General features: G+C 37.2%; 1 protein-coding gene across 1 annotated transcript; it reads left to right on the forward strand.

The window, feature by feature from the left end:
- Positions 1–465: 465 nt before the first annotated feature.
- On the forward strand, positions 466–16,369 carry LOC137875097 (axoneme-associated protein mst101(2)-like). The gene is made up of 22 exons (XM_068714066.1): positions 466–691; positions 4,808–6,348; positions 6,503–6,564; positions 7,488–7,526; positions 7,790–7,866; positions 7,957–7,988; positions 8,117–8,239; positions 8,797–8,922; positions 9,465–9,581; positions 9,826–9,950; positions 10,040–10,638; positions 11,198–11,282; positions 11,371–11,537; positions 11,624–11,850; positions 12,280–12,358; positions 12,445–12,470; positions 12,553–12,681; positions 12,950–13,080; positions 13,165–14,770; positions 15,072–15,180; positions 15,363–15,484; positions 15,596–16,369. The coding sequence occupies exons 2-22, from the start codon at positions 4,837–4,839 to the stop codon at positions 15,626–15,628; spliced, it is 5,526 nt and encodes a 1,841-aa protein (XP_068570167.1). The 5' UTR covers positions 466–691; positions 4,808–4,836; the 3' UTR covers positions 15,629–16,369.
- The last annotated feature ends 3,837 nt before the right edge of the window (positions 16,370–20,206 follow it).

The following is a 20,206-nucleotide window of genomic DNA, read 5'->3' on the forward strand; positions in this document are numbered from 1 at the left end:
GTGTTCGTTATGGACAATCCATGACTAGCAAAGAATACATTTTAAAATATATTTTAAAATATATATATATATATATATATATATATATATATATATATTTAAAAAATATATAGTTTATATATTTTGTATATACATGTGTATATATATATATATATATATATATAAAAATATTATTTATATTTTTTACATACGTTTATTAAAAATACAGATGTATATTTTTTAAATATTAAGTGTGTTGCTGACGTTATTTTATTCTACTGTACTAAACTTAATTTAATTCAATATTGATTTATTTTATATTACTTATTCAATTGAATTTAAATTAATTATATTGAACTCATTCCTACTGTGCCCTCCACACCAGCAGGTGGCGGTGAACAAAACAACGAAGAAGAAGAAGAAGAAGAAGAAGAAGAAGAGGAGGAGGAGGAGGAGGAGGAGGAGGAGGAGGAGGAGGAGGAGGAGGAGGAAGAAGAAGAAGAAGAAGAAGAAGAAGAAGAAGAAGAAGAAGAAGAAGAAGAAGAAGAAGAAGAAGAAGAAGGGCTCTCCGTCACGCAGCTAGCTTGTCACAACACAAATAGCTCGAAACGACTTCGTCTTCGCTTAACACGTTGTCACACCTGAGCGTTTTACTGGCTGACTTTAGAAAACTACGTGGGTTACTTGACAGAAGTTCCGTATTTAATTTGAGGTAAGTCCGCTGCTGAAGAAGTTGTTAGCTGCTTGTTAGCCGTTAGCTAACTGTGATGATCATAAGGTGCATGAGCTCAGTAAGCTAACGCTGTTAGCCTCATTCTGAGACATCACAAACATCATACCGGTTCACATTCACTTCGCTTCACTGTGACTGCTGCCTACACGTTACTGTAGGGATAAGTGTGGTATCTATCGATAACTAACAATATAACTAACTATAAGAAATAAGTGTGGTATCTATCGATAACTAACAATATAACTAACTATAAGAAATAAGTGTGGTATCTATCGATAACTAACAATATAACTAACTATAAGAAATAAGTGTGGTATCTATTGATAACTAACTATAAGAAATAAGTGTGGTATCTATAGATAACTAACAATATAACTAACTATAAGAAATAAGTGTGGTATCTATCGATAACTAACAATATAACTAACTATAAGAAATAAGTGTGGTATCTATAGATAACTAACAATATAACTAACTATAAGAAATAAGTGTGGTATCTATAGATAACTAACAATATAACTAACTATAAGAAATAAGTGTGGTATCTATCGATAACTAACAATATAACTAACTATAAGAAATAAGTGTGGTATCTATCGATAACTAACAATATAACTAACTATAAGAAATAAGTGTGGTATCTATCGATAACTAACAATATAACTAACTATAAGAAATAAGTGTGGTATCTATTGATAACTAACTATAAGAAATAAGTGTGGTATCTATAGATAACTAACAATATAACTAACTATAAGAAATAAGTGTGGTATCTATCGATAACTAACAATATAACTAACTATAAGAAATAAGTGTGGTATCTATAGATAACTAACAATATAACTAACTATAAGAAATAAGTGTGGTATCTATCGATAACTAACAATATAACTAACTATAAGAAATAAGTGTGGTATCTATCGATAACTAACAATATAACTAACTATAAGAAATAAGTGTGGTATCTATAGATAACTAACAATATAACTAACTATAAGAAATAAGTGTGGTATCTATTGATAACTAACAATATAACTAACTATAAGAAATAAGTGTGGTATCTATCGATAACTAACAATATAACTAACTATTATAAATAAGTGTTGTATCTATCGATAACTAACAATATAACTAACTATAATAAATAAGTGTGGTATCTATAGATAACTAACAATATAACTAACTATAATAAATAAGTGTGGTATCTATAGATAACTAACAATATAACTAACTATAAGAAATAAGTGTGGTATCTATCGATAACTAACAATATAACTAACTATAAGAAATAAGTGTGGTATCTATCGATAACTAACAATATAACTAACTATAAGAAATAAGTGTGGTATCTATAGATAACTAACAATATAACTAACTATAAGAAATAAGTGTGGTATCTATAGATAACTAACAATATAACTAACTATAAGAAATAAGTGTGGTATCTATCGATAACTAACAATATAACTAACTATAAGAAATAAGTGGTATCTATTGATAACTAACAATATAACTAACTATAAGAAATAAGTGGTATCTATTGATAACTAACAATATAACTAACTATAAGAAATAAGTGTTGTATCTATCGATAACTAACAATATAACTAACTATAAGAAATAAGTGGTATCTATTGATAACTAACAATATAACTAACTATAAGAAATAAGTGGTATCTATTGATAACTAACAATATAACTAACTATAATAAATAAGTGGTATCTATTGATAACTAACAATATAACTAACTATAAGAAATAAGTGTGGTATCTATAGATAACTAACAATATAACTAACTATAAGAAATAAGTGTGGTATCTATCAATAACTAACAATATAACTAACTATAAGAAATAAGTGTGGTATCTATCGATAACTAACAATATAACTAACTATAAGAAATAAGTGGTATCTATTGATAACTAACAATATAACTAACTATAAGAAATAAGTGTTGTATCTATCGATAACTAACAATATAACTAACTATAAGAAATAAGTGGTATCTATTGATAACTAACAATATAACTAACTATAAGAAATAAGTGTGGTATCTATCGATAACTAACAATATAACTAACTATAATAAGTAAGTGGTATCTATTGATAACTAACAATATAACTAACTATAATAAATAAGTGGTATCTATTGATAACTAACAATATAACTAACTATAAGAAATAAGTGTGGTATCTATCGATAACTAACAATATAACTAACTATAAGAAATAAGTGTTGTATCTATAGATAACTAACAATATAACTAACTATAAGAAATAAGTGTGGTATCTATCGATAACTAACAATATAACTAACTATAAGAAATAAGTGTTGTATCTATAGATAACTAACAATATAACTAACTATAAGAAATAAGTGTGGTATCTATCGATAACTAACAATATAACTAACTATAAGAAATAAGTGTGGTATCTATCGATAACTAACAATATAACTAACTATAAGAAATAAGTGGTATCTATTGATAACTAACAATATAACTAACTATAAGAAATAAGTGTTGTATCTATCGATAACTAACTATAAGAAATAAGTGTTGTATCTATCGATAACTAACAATATAACTAACTATAATAAATAAGTGGTATCTATTGATAACTAACAATATAACTAACTATAAGAAATAAGTGTTGTATCTATCGATAACTAACAATATAACTAACTATAAGAAATAAGTGGTATCTATAGATAACTAACAATATAACTAACTATAAGAAATAAGTGTGGTATCTATCGATAACTAACAATATAACTAACTATAAGAAATAAGTGGTATCTATTGATAACTAACAATATAACTAACTATAAGAAATAAGTGTTGTATCTATCGATAACTAACTATAAGAAATAAGTGTGGTATCTATCGATAACTAACAATATAACTAACTATAAGAAATAAGTGTGGTATCTATAGATAACTAACAATATAACTAACTATAAGAAATAAGTGTGGTATCTATAGATAACTAACTATAAGAAATAAGTGTGGTATCTATAGATAACTAACAATATAACTAACTATAAGAAATAAGTGTGGTATCTATCGATAACTAACAATATAACTAACTATAAGAAATAAGTGTGGTATCTATCGATAACTAACAATATAACTAACTATAAGAAATAAGTGTGGTATCTATCGATAACTAACAATATAACTAACTATAAGAAATAAGTGTGGTATCTATCGATAACTAACAATATAACTAACTATAAGAAATAAGTGTGGTATCTATTGATAACTAACTTATTTCAAGTGTGGTATAAGCTTGTTTTGTGTGTTAAAGTCACATTTTGTTCAGTCTGCAGTAAACAAGAGATGGAAGAAGCTGCACTATTGTGTGTGTGTGTGTGTGTGTGTGTGTGTGTGTGTGTGTGTGTGTGTGTGTGTGTGTGTGTGTGTGTGTGTGTGTGTGTGTGTGTGTGTGTGTGTATATATATCTCATATTTGGTCTATGCATATATATATGCATGCATAGACACTGTGAGAATAATCCTCTGCAAGCAATAATTCATCACTCAAAACATGAATTAAGTGAACGTATAACTTTACATGAGTCCAAAATGTACTCAAAGTAGAAGTATTACAATAAAATGCTCCCTATTGACGTTATATCTGATGTTTCTGGATTCATATTCCTGCTGCATTAATGTGTAATATACATCGTCACTCCTTTATATCCTGAAGGATGAAGTGTTCCTTTATGTGTTGATGTTGAATGTTTGTGATAAACGCTTCATCCTTCAGTTTATCACAAACATTGAACATCAACACATGAAGGAACGCTTATGATCGGTATTTGTCTTCCTTTTTCTTGTGGTTGAATTGTAAAGATGGATTTGTCTTTTTCAGGTTCACTTTGTTAAGAGGTTTGGTTAAAGTTTATGTATTTTATGTTCATTTTGTTTATGTTTCTCGTATGTTACAAAGATGCTGTTCCTGTGCACTTTTTACTCGCCTCATCAGCTTGTGTTCATGTTTTTATCTTGAGACGAACCGTCCTCATCATTCCTGCGTCTCTGTAAGTCAGATTTTACATCTCCTGTCTTCCCTGACACCTTCTGTCTGCAGAAGACGCCCCGGGCGTCTCTACTTCCATCATGTCTCACAACTACCCGTACAGACCACCTTCGTCTGACTCCGGTCACAGACCTGATCCCGGCTTTTCGGACCGCCGCCACGCCTCATCTGACCGCCGCCACGCCTCATCTGACCGCCGTCACGCCTCATCAGACCGGGACTTTTATAGGCAGCCTCAGGAGTCCTCCTCCGCGTCCCAGTCGTCCTCGTCCCACCCGCCCTCGTCCTTTTCCTCCAGAGGGGCTCAGTTGTCGCAGGACGGTGCTCTCGGCATCCTGAACAGCTGCGGTCTGGAGCCCGCCGACCTGGCGCTGCTGGCCGAGCTTCCCGAAGACGTCCTCACCCTCGAGTCCCTGCCTCAAGTCCTCAAACAGATCAAAGGAAAAAGGGGGACCGTCAAATCTTTCCGTCCCGATACTCTTTCTCCTTCTCTCTCCTCTTCTTCCTCTTATCCCCCCAGCTCCTCCCTTCGACCTACCGTCAGCCCCACCGCTGCCGACTGGGATCATCTCCGCAGCCAGCCACTCCAGTACCCTCTAGACCAGGTAATGCCTGGTCCTCTTTCACCTGAGCTGGACCGCTGGGGGAATCCCAGGACCGACAGCTCTGTCAGAAAATACATGCCATCATTATTATCGTCCTCCAGCTTTGTGGTGGACTACAACTACAGACCAGGACCTTCTGATTATGGTAAGACAGGCAGAGTCGCTAGTCCAGTGTTCTCTCAAGACTACAACCACAGACCAGGACCTTCTGAATATGGCAAGACGGGCAGAGACGCCACTCCAGTGTCTTCTCAAGACTACAACCACCGACCAGGACCGTCTGATTATGGCAAGACGGGCAGAGACGCCAGTCCAGTTTCCTCCAAGGACTACAACCACAGACCAGGAGCTTCTGAATATGGCAAGACGGGCAGAGACGCCATTCCAGTGTCCTCTCAAGACTACAACCACAGACCAGGACCTTCTGAATATGGCAAGATGGGCAGAGACGCCATTCCAGTGTCTTCTCAAGACTACAACCACAGACCAGGACCTTCTGATTATGGTAAGACAGGCAGAGATGCTGGTCCAGTGCCTTCTAAGGACTACAACCACAAGCCAGGACCCTCTAAGTATGGTAAGACAGACAGAGACACCGTTCCAGCGTCCTCACAGGACCGACCCTCTTTCAGCTCTGCAGGAAGAACCAAAGAAACTCGTGCTTCCCGTTTCTCTCAGCTAGAACCAGCTGATCACATGTCAGTGCCTCCTCCTGAGGAGTACCATCCAAAAAGTCGTGCTTCCCGTTTCTCTCAGCTGGAGCCAACTGATCACATGTCAGTGCCTCCTCCTAAAGGGCACCTTCCAAAAACTTGTGTGGAGAGCTGTGAGTCTGAGACCTCTTCCATCAGCAGCAGCCGGCCCGCCGCCGCCGCCGCCGCCGCCTCGTTCCCCTCCAAGAATGAAGCTCTGGACTTCCACGGGACGTCTCCGCCGGGGTTCCCGTACTCCTGCTCTCTGTGTGATATCACTGTCATGTCAGAGAAGGTAAGTACACCCGTTCTCCTCCTCGAACCCTCTCTCTACAGAGTCGGATGGGGGGTGGGTGGGATGGAAGTTGTATGCACCTGCAGCAGCTGTCGGGTAGACGCAGTCCAGTGAGACGGGTTTATTCATGCTGCTGTTTCTTCTTGTGTTTCAGGTGTGGGTTAAACATATTAACGGGCCTCACCATGCAGACGGACAGCTCAGCCTGCTACAGCAGTAAGTTTTTTTCCTCAGTACAGTCCACTTTAACTCCTCCGACCCCCGAAACCCACCAGCAGGATTGAAAAGCAATGTTTAATTTAAACAGTGGCCAAAAGTAGACCGTTTATCACAGCCAGAAGCTTTCAAAAACCCCATTATCGTCAGATTTCCTTCTGACCAAAGGTCCTTGAACACATCATATGTGACGAAGGTTTTCCATCAGGAAAAGCAACAATAAAGAAGCTTCAAATTGTGATACTTCATCAAAAGCAAATTACAAGTAGTGACAAGAGACTTTTATACTGCAGTGAAAAACGAGGCCAAAGAGTAAAATGTCACCGGAGCAAAAAACCGAAGTGCTTGGTGTTCAGAGGGTTAATCGCAGGGGCTGACTGAGTTAAGCCACACAGTTGCGGTCCTGCTCCGTGGTGTTGATTCCCAGATCCAACCTTTTCTTTCCCAATTAGAAACGGGCTTTAACAGCATTTTATTGAATACAGATCTTGTATCAAATCCCAACAAACTGTTAAAAATGATGTCCTAACATCAACCACAACCAGAGATTCTTTATATTTTCTCACTATTTTAGCCTTAAAAAAAATCATAGAAACAAACTGATTATTTGTAATTTTGGCCACGTCCTTATTAGAGACGCCTCATAAAGGAGTCGATGGCGCACAAGTCCAGACCTCTGTTTACCGCGTTGAAACGTCAACGCTTAAAAGTGTCTGGACTTCTTCACCTTGAAAGGAAAAGGTTTGTTTTCAGCGACCCAAAACACGTTTGGAACGCAGCCCCTGAAGGACTAGAATAAATCAGTAAAGAAATATTGTTTGTTTGTGAATTGAACATTTAAAGTCTTAGTGTTTCATTTAATGATGGTCTTTCTTTTGTTTCTGTTTTTCTGTTTTAATAACTACGTCACGTCTCTTCTGCAGGTTTCCCAACTGGGACTGTCGCATGGAGACAGTCAGCAGGTCAGTGTCCTACTCCACTAGAACCAATCCACAACATGTCCATTAAGACCGTAAAAACGCCATATAAGGGCCAAACAAATACAGTATCTGAGATTAAAGTGGTACAAAAAGTTGAATAAATTTACGAGATTTCTTTTGTCAAGGAACCATACATCAACATAAATAAATAAATATATTTTCCACGTTGACGTCTAACAGCCTTTATTTATGTAGTTTTAATAAAGAGGTTTACGTCTTAAATATAATCTGTTGTGTCATTTAAGGCCAGACGACCAATCGGAGAAGAAGGACGAAGGAAAGGACGCCCAGCAGCCCCAGACAGCCAATCAGAACTCCTCCAGTAAAGACATCTTGTTGTTTTCACTTCACTGTTCATTATTTGACTCTTCTTATTATTGCACTAACATTTGTTGTTTTTTGTGTTTAACAGTCTCACAGCCGAATAAAAAAACCCAAAAGAAGGTAAAGACTCTGAAAGTCAGAAAGCATTAACGTCGAGTGTATCTGCTCTTAAATAACAAACTGTGTGTGTGTGTGTGTGTGTGTGTGTGTGTGTGTGTGTGTGTGTGTGTGTGTGTGTCTCCTGTCAGACGTCGGATAAAGGTAAAGTGGTGTGTGTGAGGTTTCCGGCTCAGTCCGTGGACGAGGCGTACCTCAGGAAGCTGGCCGAACCGTTTGGAAAGATCGTGACGGTCCTCATGTTCCCGTCTCTAGTGAGTCCACGTGGTTCATCACACACACACACACACACACACACACACACACACACACACACACACACACAGCGGTGTAATACACCACCGGTCAAATGTTATGAAGCAGCTGTTACAGTGATGCTCTTCTTCTCCCCTTCACTAATAACTATGTTAAGAGATAGAAAAGGTGTAATTCAGACACCAGATGTATGAAGTAGTTTCGGCAGCAAAAGACTTAAAGATTCTAACTTAGCCGACGTCTCCACAGTGTTGCATGACAGGAGAGAATATGGTTGGACTTTGAATTTGTTTAGTGCAAGTGACCCTCGATGGTTATTGCACCACACGGTGCAGCTGGGCTCTACGTATTGAGTGAGTCCGTTTTTCTTTGGGTCCTCTGCAGTCTGTTTGGTGGTTAGAAAACAAAGCAAATGTCATGCATGTTGTACATAAAAAGCTGGAAGAATCCGACTCTTCAGACACATGTGCAGCTCAGTGAAGCATAACAAAAAAAATGTACTTTTGTTTTTTCACACACACGACAAAAAAACCTCAATCTGTTGTGAACCCTGCAGGCGTTTGTGGAGCTGGGCACCTCCGACCAGGCCAAGGACTTGGTGAAGTTCCACGGGAACTATCCTCCAACTGTGAACGGAGAGAAGATGGAGTTCATGATCTCCAATACCTTCAACTTCCTCCAGGTAGATATTCATCCAACATGCCGGCACTGACGCTGAGGCAACACGACGGTCCGGCTCACTGACCTTATTGTCTATACTAGCAGCTGTTTGTGCAGTTAAATCCTGCATTTGATAATTCTTCTACTGCCCACGGCGGACTTTCCTTTTCTTATCAATGCCTGTTGTTCTGCACAACTATTGTGAAGTTCACAAAGAAACTGTAAACGAACAAAAGCATAAATGCTCTCCAGTACGACAGAGAACAGACAATGAAACCAAGAGGAGACGAGATTTCTTGACCCATAATCTCGTAAAACTTGAAACTAAATTTGTCTGTTTGAGTGCGCATGTTGGAAATATAAAGATATATCTCAAATATCGAGCCTGACCTTTGCTGAGCTACAGAAAATACAACAATCTACTTCCTGTTTACACCGGCACCCGCATGCCCAGTGTACACATGTAGGCGCTGAAACGCTTGTGTGGACGGAGATCGTTTTCGCTCATAAAAAGCCTCAGCTTGCCCTCCACACTAGAGAGATAAAGTCTGTTTCTCCTCTCAGAGTTCTCGGGTGGTGAGTTTCTCTCCGGCTCCGGCGGGAGAAGACGACCAATCGGATCTGCTCGCCATCATCAAGCGCTTCGGCCCGCCGCTCTACACCCTGTTCCTGCCGTCTAAGGTGAGAGAGTCCTGTTCGGTCTGTACTGATCCGACTCCTTCTCCCCTCCTACTGAATGCTGATCCAATACCTTTCTTCCTCCACATTTAACAATCTGTAAATCTACAAGTAAAGTAAAACAACTAGGAAACATTTTATCTGGAGGTAGATGAGTCCTTTGTTGAGGACAATACAGTCTTTGTGTTGTAGTAGTACCATACTGTAGTACTTTATCCTTCTAACATGAGTTGTGTTTATTTTTCAGGCCTTTGTAGAGATGAAGAACACTCCCGATGCTCAGAAGATGGTGGATTATTATTCCTCCAAAGCTCTGTGGATCAACAACCAATCCATCAAAGTGTCTTTTTCCGGAGAATACAAGAGCCTCATGTGAGTCCGATCAGCCTGATGGGTGATCGATCAGCTGATGCTGATCCATTTGGATTACTGATCAGTAAGAATACTTTTTCTTCTTGCAGGCGGGTCGCTGCAGCCAAGAGGTACGAAGAGGAAACGCCTTCGACCAAAAGGACGCGGAGTCCAAGCCGAGAGAATGAAGACAAGACGACAGAGACCAAGAGGAGGAGGAGGAGGAGCAGTGAGGACAGAGAGAAGGAGGCGGAGGAGGAGGGAAGGAAATCCAGCAGGGAAAAGAGAACCAGATCCAGAGATAAATCTAGAGACAAGTCCAGCAAAGAGGGGAGGTCCAGGTCCAAGTCCAGGTCCAGAGATAAATCCTGCAGAGACAAGACAACCAGAACCAGGTCTAAATCCAGAGAAAAGTCCACTAAAGAGAAAAGCACCAGAACTAATTCCGGATCCAGAGATAAATCTATGGAGAAGTCCAGCAGAGAGGGGCGGTCCAGGTCTAGAGACAAATCCAGCAAAGACAAGGCGACCAGAACCAGGTCTAAATCCAGGGAAAAGTCCACAAAAGAGAAGAGCACCAGATCCAGAGACAAATCTAGAGAAAAGTCCAGTAGAGACACGAGGTCCAGGTCTAAATCCAGGTCCAGAGAGGAATCCAGCAGCAAGTCCAGAGAAAAGTCGGTGGTGCCACAGAAAACAGAGACGACTGGTAAGAAAACACAATGTGTGTGTGTGTGTGTATATATATGTATATGTGTGTGTGTATTATGTTTACTAAAGTTTCTTTATCGGACCAACAGCTAAGAAAACAGATATTTACTGAAGATCTGCAACTATAAGTCGACTAATCGATCAGAAACCGTGTGAGCCACTATTTTGATTGTTCTGTTTTCAGCCTCTCAGATATGAATATTTTGTGCTCTTCTCACATATCACATTAAACAGAACATCTTTGGGTTTGGGACAAACATGTAGGACATTTTATTTACCAAGCAATCAATCCAGAATATAGTCAATAATCAATAATTACACAATCAAAATAGATGCAGATTAATCAACTCTCAACTCATTCTTTTGAATCTCTCCACACATTAAGTATTGGTAGTGATTGTAGTAATAATAGTATAGTTAACAAGTCTTTTTAACAAGTGCTTTACAGAGAAAGACAGCAGATAAGAACAACAGAGGGATCATAAAACAGCTGGGGAATATGATAAAATCATCCAACCCATCAAATCTATTCAATTATTGTCTCTTTCTCTCCTCAGACTCTGAGTCCAGGTCTGATCCTGATCCAGCTCCTGTCAAAGACTCCAAACCTGAAGACAAAGAAGCCACTGAGGAGGAAAACGAGTGAGTTTCTCTACATTTAACATCACCTGCTGCTTTGAACGTCTTTGAGTTTTCCAAAGTCAAAAACTGCGATGGTGATCACCTGCAGGTCGTCTGCAGAGGAGAGCGACATCGAGGGGATGGAGGTGATCGGAGAGGACGGAGAGAGTCTGGAGTATGAAGATGTAGAGGAGGAGGAGGAGGAGGAGGAGGAGGAGGAGGAGGAGGAGGAGGAGGAGGACCGTCCTGCAGCGAGAACAGACTCACCTAAAGAAGGTAGACCTGAATACATCCTACGCTGTTTCTGGAAAAGGAAAACCAGAGACGGATTTTAAAGAAGCTGTTCTGATTTCTGTTTTCAGTTAAAGAGATGGAGGTGAAGAAGGAAAAGGCTGATGATCAGCAGGAAGCAATGGAGATAAAGAAGGAAGAGGCTGATCATCAAGAGAGAGTAATGGAGATAAAGAAGGAAGAGGCTGATCATCAAGAGAGAGTAATGGAGATAAAGGAGGAGGCAGAAGAAGAGGAGGAGAGACCTATTAAGGAGGAGGAGGAAGAAGCAGAGGAGACTCGGCAGGAGGAGGACGAGGTGCAGACGCAACACACTTCTTTTACAAATGAAACCTCATACTTTAATATACAATTGTAATATACGTGTATTTAGAAGCCCCGTCACGGTTCGGCACTTACATGAACTGTGGATTAGTAAAGCAACATAAGATATACATTAAAGAGGGAATCATGACCTGCTTTTGTAGTAGCAGTAGGAATAGTACTACTTAAAGTATTTGACCACTGTGGGCTCTGAAGACTGAAATACTCGATGTTTGAAACAGGATACACATATACAACTAATGTTTAGACTCCAAACTATGAATCGGATGAACAATAAATATCAGCAAATGGTCTCACCAGTCTCTGGCGTGTGTGTGTGTGTGTGTGTGTGTGTGTGTGTGTGTGTGTGTGTGTGTGTGTGTGTGTGTGTGTGTTTGTGTTTGTGTGTGTGTTTTGTCTCCAGGAGGAACCAGATTTCCCCATAGACCTGGAGAACTGCATCACTCTGGATGAACTGGGAGAAGACCAGTCTGATGACCAAGGTAAACCAGGAGCGACTGGTCTGGAAAACTCTGAAATCATTAGGTCATTAAATATAATAATTAATCTTCTGCTTTGTTTGTTGCAGATGAAGAAGTCCGAGATGAATGCAATGTAAGAAGGAAATGATGACATTAATAATGAATGAATTTGTTGGTCAGACGTGTCTTGATGTTATTTGTTTTGTTGTTTGCAGTCTTTGCCGTCCCGAGTGGTTTACTTCCTAAACCTCCCAATGGGTCCCATGGACGACGCTGAATTCATCAACCTGGTGAAAGATTTTGGGACGGCGGTGAAGTTCTATCGGACCCGCAGACGCAGAGCGGTCAGAAACTGTTCTTCTGTTTGTTACCTGTAACACGCAATGTCGTTGGGAGAAATTAAGAGGGCATGTTAGGATGATACAAACATTTTATTATTCTGGCTCACATTAAAGGCCTTTACACACCATACATTACAGCCCTCATTTTGGGGCTGTAATGTATTTGTTGTGTCAACTCCAATTTTGGCCATTATCGGAGGCCTGTATGTCTTTTTATATATATATATATATATAAAAGAAAAAAATCATCATTATTGTTTGTGTGTTTCAGGGTTTCATTGAGATGTCGACTTCTTCTGAGGCTCTGAGAGTCGTTGAAGAGATGACATCTAAATCTGTCAAAATCAACGGCTTCACAATCTACCCACACATCTCCAACAGATACAAGACTCTCCCCAACGGGTCAGAGTCCCCAAACTTTCACCTCTTCTTCTGTTCACCATTCAGATTTCTGTGGTCATTAATCCTGAATCCCCGTCTTCACAGGTTGCCGCTTCAGTGTGCCGAGGAGGGGAAGAAGAAGGCCAGCAGGAGTCAAAGAATCAAAAGGAGTGAGAGACTAAACATGGACGAATCTAATAAGAGGAAGTCTGATGGGAGCGAGGAGTCCTTGAAGAAGACTCCAGAGAAAGAGTCTACGTCTAAAAAGACTCAAGAGGAAGAGTCAATATCTAAAAAGACTCAAGAGAAAGAGTCTACGTCTAAAAAGACTCAAGAGGAAGAGTCAATATCTAAAAAGACTCAAGAGAAAGAGTCTACGTCTAAAAAGACTCAAGACAAAGAGTCTACGTCTAAAAAGACTCCAGAGAAAGAGTCTACGTCTAAAAAGACTCAAGGGGAAGAGTCTACGTCTAAAAAGACTCCAGAGAAAGAGTCTACTTCTAAAAAGACTCCAGAGAAAGAGTCTACGTCTAAAAAGACTCCAGAGAAAGAGTCTACATCTAAAAAGACTCAAGGGGAAGAGTCTACGTCTAAAAAGACTCAAGGGAAAGAGTCTACGTCTAAAAAGACTCAAGGGAAAGAGTCTACGTCTAAAAAGACTCAAGAGGAAGAGTCTACGTCTAAAAAGACTCCAGAGAAAGAGTCTACGTCTAAAAAGACTCCAGAGAAAGAGTCTACATCTAAAAAGACTCAAGGGGAAGAGTCTACGTCTAAAAAGACTCAAGGGAAAGAGTCTACGTCTAAAAAGACTCAAGGGAAAGAGTCTACGTCTAAAAAGACTCAAGAGGAAGAGTCTACGTCTAAAAAGACTCCAGAGAAAGAGTCTACATCTAAAAAGACTCAAGGGGAAGAGTCTACGTCTAAAAAGACTCAAGGGAAAGAGTCTACGTCTAAAAAGACTCAAGGGAAAGAGTCTACGTCTAAAAAGACTCAAGAGGAAGAGTCTACGTCTAAAAAGACTCAAGAGGAAGAGTCTGTCAATAATAATACTCCAGAAAGAGAGTCAAAAAAGACTGAAGAGAAGAACTCAGCTGAGAAGGAGTCTGCTGCTAAAAAAGCGCCGGAAAAAGAGTCCGTCTCTAAAACGAGTCTGGAAGACAAGATGTTAAAAAGAAAAAGAACTCATGAGAACGACTCGGTGCCTGAAAAGAAAGAAAAGTTGAATGAGTTGACGAATGATGAGAAAAAAAATTTAGCGATCCACAAGAAGAAAGGATCAACTAAGAAGACTCCAGAGACGAACAAGATTAAAAACAAAAATACTCAAAAGACAGACAAGTGTAAAGACAAAAACATGTCAAAGACAAACGAGTGTAGAGACAAAGATACTGTGAAGTTGGACGAGTCTAGAGACAAAGAGACTCAAGAGACTAACTACAAAGCGACTCAAGAGACTGACGAGTCTAGAGACAAAAAGACTCGAGAGACGGATGAGTCTAGAGACAAAGAGATTCAAGAGACGGATGAGTCTAGAGACAAAGAGATTCAAGAGATGGACGAGTCTAGAGACAAAGAGATTCAAGAGACGGACGAGTGTAAAGACGAAAAGTCTTCCGATGTTCAAGGGGAGACATCTGAACCAGGACTGAAGGATTCAGGGAGTCCTGATCAACCAGACTCTGGAGATCCTCCAAAACCACAGACTGAACAGGTACAACTGAAGACCAGCAGCTTTGCAGCTGCAGAGTGTAAATGTAAAGTAGATGTAAAAACCTGGATATTTTTACTGATATGCATGTGGTTCAGTTTGTATATGAATGAATACTCAGTCTGCAGATCAAGAACACCAGATAAAGGTTCTAATAGTCTCTCGTGTGTGTGTGTGTGTGTGTGTGTGTGTGTGTGTGTGTGTGTGTGTGTGTGTGTGTGTGTGTGTGTGTGTGTGTGTGTGTGTGTGTGTGTGTGTGTGTGTGTGTGTGTGTGTGTGTGTGTGTGTGTGTGCTTTTATATAGAAAGCTGCTGTTGATCGGCTGCAGGACTCGGAGGCTACGCTCCAAGTGCAGCAACAATCTGGACCTGCAGGGAGCGCTGTGGAGCTGCAGGAACCCACCGGACCTGTTGGTAAGAGAATCCATTGTCTACACTGCTCATCTGACCCTGGATGGAGCACTGGTTCTACACCAATAGATAAGGGTATCTTTAGCTGTGTAGTATGCATGTAATAGGTCTATCACATACACTGTATAGTATCATTTGGTTTGTCTCTTCACTGTCCCCTCACTGTGCTGTTCTTGTTCCTACAGGAACAGAGTTTGTTCGTCCGGTCGTCGGCTACTTCTGTAACTTGTGTCAGCTGATCTACGCTGACGAGGATGAAGCCAAGCTGCAGCACTGCAGAACCCTGACGCACTACATGAAGTATCAGGTGATTTCATGTCTTTAATATTCATTTTATTCACAGTTTTAAGTCTCCATCTCTCCCGTCGGCTGCTTTGATGCTGCCGGTTGTGACGGAAACCTTTCTATTGTGTTTCAGGAGAAGACGGGGAAAGATCCGTGGGCGAGCTGAACGTTTGAATAACACGACCTCCTGAAAAGCTGAATGCACACAAACAAACACTTTGACTCATGTATTATTCTCATTTATTAATCTGTTTGTCTGAAAGTTGATGAGGAACTTCTGAACCACTTCGAACCTCTTTTTTGGAATTTACCCAGAAATCTGAATCAGAACGCCAGAAAGAGGGAAAACTTGGACTTTCAGATTTGTTGTTTTAATTTAATTTTCTCTGTAGAATATTCAGTGTTTTGCTCGAGGACACAAAGACTGGGTTTATTATTTATTATTGTGTCATGCATAAGTAATATGCCCACCCCAAACGGGCTCAAAAGACGTCTTTATTTAAGAAAAGAGACACAAGAAACCGGAGTAGCAACATCCATTTTTCAAATAATTCTAAACAAATAAACCAACGTTCAGAAACAAAGAGAGCCAACTTCATATAATTAATATTCAACAGTTATTTAATTTTGCGTCAGTGCACCAAAACATTTCTGGAACTTTCTGAACCTACAGAGATTTTAATTCCATCTTCAAAGGTCATAAATTCATCAAAAGTATTTCCCAAATATTTATGTTCAGGTGTATATTCCAGTGTTAAAGTCTCATTTCTGTTTAAAGCAGCTGAAAGAAAATGAATATTAAAGCTGCTACTTTGTATTTGTTCATGTTTTGTATGCTTAAATATTTAGATTTTATTTTAAAGGACTGTAAATTGACTTTCTAATAATAAACAGTTTGAGAATTCAATTTAGAAATCCTTCATTTTAATCAAGGTATCGGCCTGTTTCACGTGGTCACCTGTCAATGGCATCTCATCCCTATTGTCCTCTCCCCTTGACTGACCTGTTCTGACTTTTTACTTTCAGACGTACTAAACTATTGCTTTTTTTATGAAAAACTATACAATGAAAAATGTTTTTTTTTTAAATACAATACTATGTCTTTTTCACAATTTCAACATTCTCAGAAAAAAAGTCAGAATACATTTTCAACATACTATATAAACTGTAATGTTTTTTTATAACTTTTTGGAAATACTCTTTTTGACGGACTAAAGTATGACGTTTTAGAGATTCTGTGCTATGATTTTTTTATTTTTCTCTACATACTATACTATGACTTTTTTAACATACTATGACTTTTTTCAACATACTATAATATGACTTTTTTAACATACTATACTATGTATTTTTAACATGCTATACTGACTTTTGTCAACATACTATACTAATGACTTTTTTAACATACTATACTGTGACTTTAAAAAAAAAACTATACTATGACTTTTTTTGACATGCTGTACTATGACTTTTTTCGACATGCTATACTATGACTTAAAAAAACTGACTTTTGTCAACATACTATACTATGATTTTTTTTAACATGCTATACTATGACTTTTTTTAACATAATATACTATTACTTTTTTAACTTACTATACTATGACTGTTTTTTCTTTTTTTCAACATGCTATACTATGACTGTTTTTTCACTTTTTCGACATGCTATACTATGACTGTTTTTCCTTTTTTCGACACGCTATACTATGACTGTTTTTTCACTTTTTTCGACATGCTATACTATGACTGTTTTTTCACTTTTTTCAACATGCTATACTATGACTGTTTTTTACTTTTTTCAACATGCTATACTATGACTGTTTTTTACTTTTTTCAACATGCTATACTATGACTGTTTTTTGACTTTTTTCGACATGCTATACTATGACTGTTTTTTACTTTTTTCAACATGCTATACTATGACTGTTTTTTCATTTTTTCGACATGCTATACTATGACTGTTTTTCCTTTTTTTGACATGCTATACTATGACTGTTTTTCCTTTTTTCGACATGCTATACTATGACTGTTTTTTACAATTTTCAACATGCTATACTATGACTGTTTTTTTTACAATTTTCAACATGCTATACTATGACTGTTTTTTCGCTTTTTTCGACATGCTATACTATGACTGTTTTTTACTTTTTTCAACATGCTATACTATGACTGTTTTTTCACTTTTTCGACATGCTATACTATGACTGTTTTTTACAATTTTCAACATGCTATACTATGACTGTTTTTTTTACAATTTTCAACATGCTATACTATGACTGTTTTTTGACTTTTTTCGACATGCTATACTATGACTTTTTTTTTACTTTTTTCGACATGCTATACTATGACAGTTTTTTTACTTTTTTCGACATGCTATACTATGACTGTTTTTTCCTTTTTTGGACATGCTATACTATGACTGTTTTTCCTTTTTTCAACATGCTATACTATGACTGTTTTTTGACTTTTTTCGACATGCTATACTATGACTTTTTTTTTACTTTTTTCGACATGCTATACTATGACAGTTTTTTTACTTTTTTCGACATGCTATACTATGACTGTTTTTTCCTTTTTTGGACATGCTATACTATGACTGTTTTTCCTTTTTTCGACATGCTATACTATGACTGTTTTTCCTTTTTTCGACATGCTATACTATGACTGTTTTTTTTCTTTTTTCGACATGCTATACTATGACTGTTTTTTGACTTTTTCGACATGCTATACTATGACTGTTTTTCTTTTTTTCAATGTGCTATACTATGACTGTTTTTTCACTTTTTCGACATGCTATACTATGACTGTTTTTTCACTTTTTCGACATGTTATACTTTGACTGTTTTTTGACTTTTTTCGACATGCTATACTTTGACTGTTTTTTTACTTTTTTCGACATGCTATACTATGATTGTTTTTTTCCTTTTTTCGACATGCTATACTATGACTGTTTTTTACAATTTTCAACATGCTATACTATGACTGTTTTTTCCATGTTTTGACATACTATACTATGACTTTTTTTTTTACTTTTTTCGACGTACTATACTATGACAGTTTTTTTCCTTTTTTCGACATGCTATACTATGACTTTTTTCACTTTTTCGACATGCTATACTATGACAGTTTTTTTCCTTTTTTCGACATGCTATACTATGACTGTTTTTCCTTTTTTCGACATGCTATACTATGACTGTTTTTTTTACTTTTTTTGACATGCTATACTATGACTGTTTTTCCTTTTTTCAACATGCTATACTATGACTGTTTTTTCACTTTTTCGACATGTTATACTTTGACTGTTTTTTGACTTTTTTCGACATGCTATACTTTGACTGTTTTTTTACTTTTTTCGACATGCTATACTATGATTGTTTTTTTCCTTTTTTCGACATGCTATACTATGACTGTTTTTTACAATTTTCAACATGCTATACTATGACTGTTTTTTTCCATGTTTTGACATACTATACTATGACTTTTTTTTTTTACTTTTTTCGACGTACTATACTATGACAGTTTTTTTCCTTTTTTCGACATGCTATACTATGACTTTTTTCACTTTTTCGACATGCTATACTATGACAGTTTTTTTCCTTTTTTCGACATGCTATACTATGACTGTTTTTCCTTTTTTCGACATGCTATCTATGACTGTTTTTCCTTTTTCGACATGCTATACTATGACTGTTTTTTTTCTTTTTTCGACATGCTATACTATGACTGTTTTTTGACTTTTTCGACATGCTATACTATGACTGTTTTTCTTTTTTTCAATGTGCTATACTATGACTGTTTTTTCACTTTTTCGACATGCTATACTATGACTGTTTTTTCACTTTTTCGACATGTTATACTTTGACTGTTTTTTGACTTTTTTCGACATGCTATACTATGACTGTTTTTTTACTTTTTTCGACATGCTATACTTTGACTGTTTTTTTACTTTTTTTCGACATGCTATACTATGACAGTTTTTTTTCCTTTTTTCGACATGCTATACTATGACTGTTTTTCCTTTTTTCGACATGCTATACTATGACTGTTTTTTTTTTACTTTTTTTGACATGCTATACTATGACTGTTTTTCCTTTTTTCAACATGCTATACTATGACTGTTTTTTCACTTTTTCGACATGTTATACTTTGACTGTTTTTTGACTTTTTTCGACATGCTATACTTTGACTGTTTTTTTACTTTTTTCGACATGCTATACTATGATTGTTTTTTTCCTTTTTTCGACATGCTATACTATGACTGTTTTTTACAATTTTCAACATGCTATACTATGACTGTTTTTTCCATGTTTTGACATACTATACTATGACTTTTTTTTTTACTTTTTTCGACGTACTATACTATGACAGTTTTTTTCCTTTTTTCGACATGCTATACTATGACTTTTTTCACTTTTTTCGACATGCTATACTATGACAGTTTTTTTCCTTTTTTCGACATGCTATACTATGACTGTTTTTTCCTTTTTTCGACATGCTATACTATGACTGTTTTTCCTTTTTTCGACATGCTATACTATGACTGTTTTTTTTACTTTTTTTGACATGCTATACTATGACTGTTTTTTCCTTTTTTCAACATGCTATACTATGACTGTCTTTTCACTTTTTCGACATGCTATACTATGACTGTTTTTTGACTTTTTCAACATGCTATACTATGACTTTTTTCCATGTTTCGACATACTATACTATGACTGTTTTTCCTTTTTTCGACATGCTATAC

This window comes from Cebidichthys violaceus, unplaced genomic scaffold (genome assembly GCF_023349555.1).
Source record: "Cebidichthys violaceus isolate CVI_PGR_0920_01 unplaced genomic scaffold, fCebVio1.0.p SCAF_2, whole genome shotgun sequence".
In the NCBI taxonomy this organism is placed as follows: Eukaryota; Metazoa; Chordata; class Actinopteri; order Perciformes; family Stichaeidae; genus Cebidichthys; species Cebidichthys violaceus.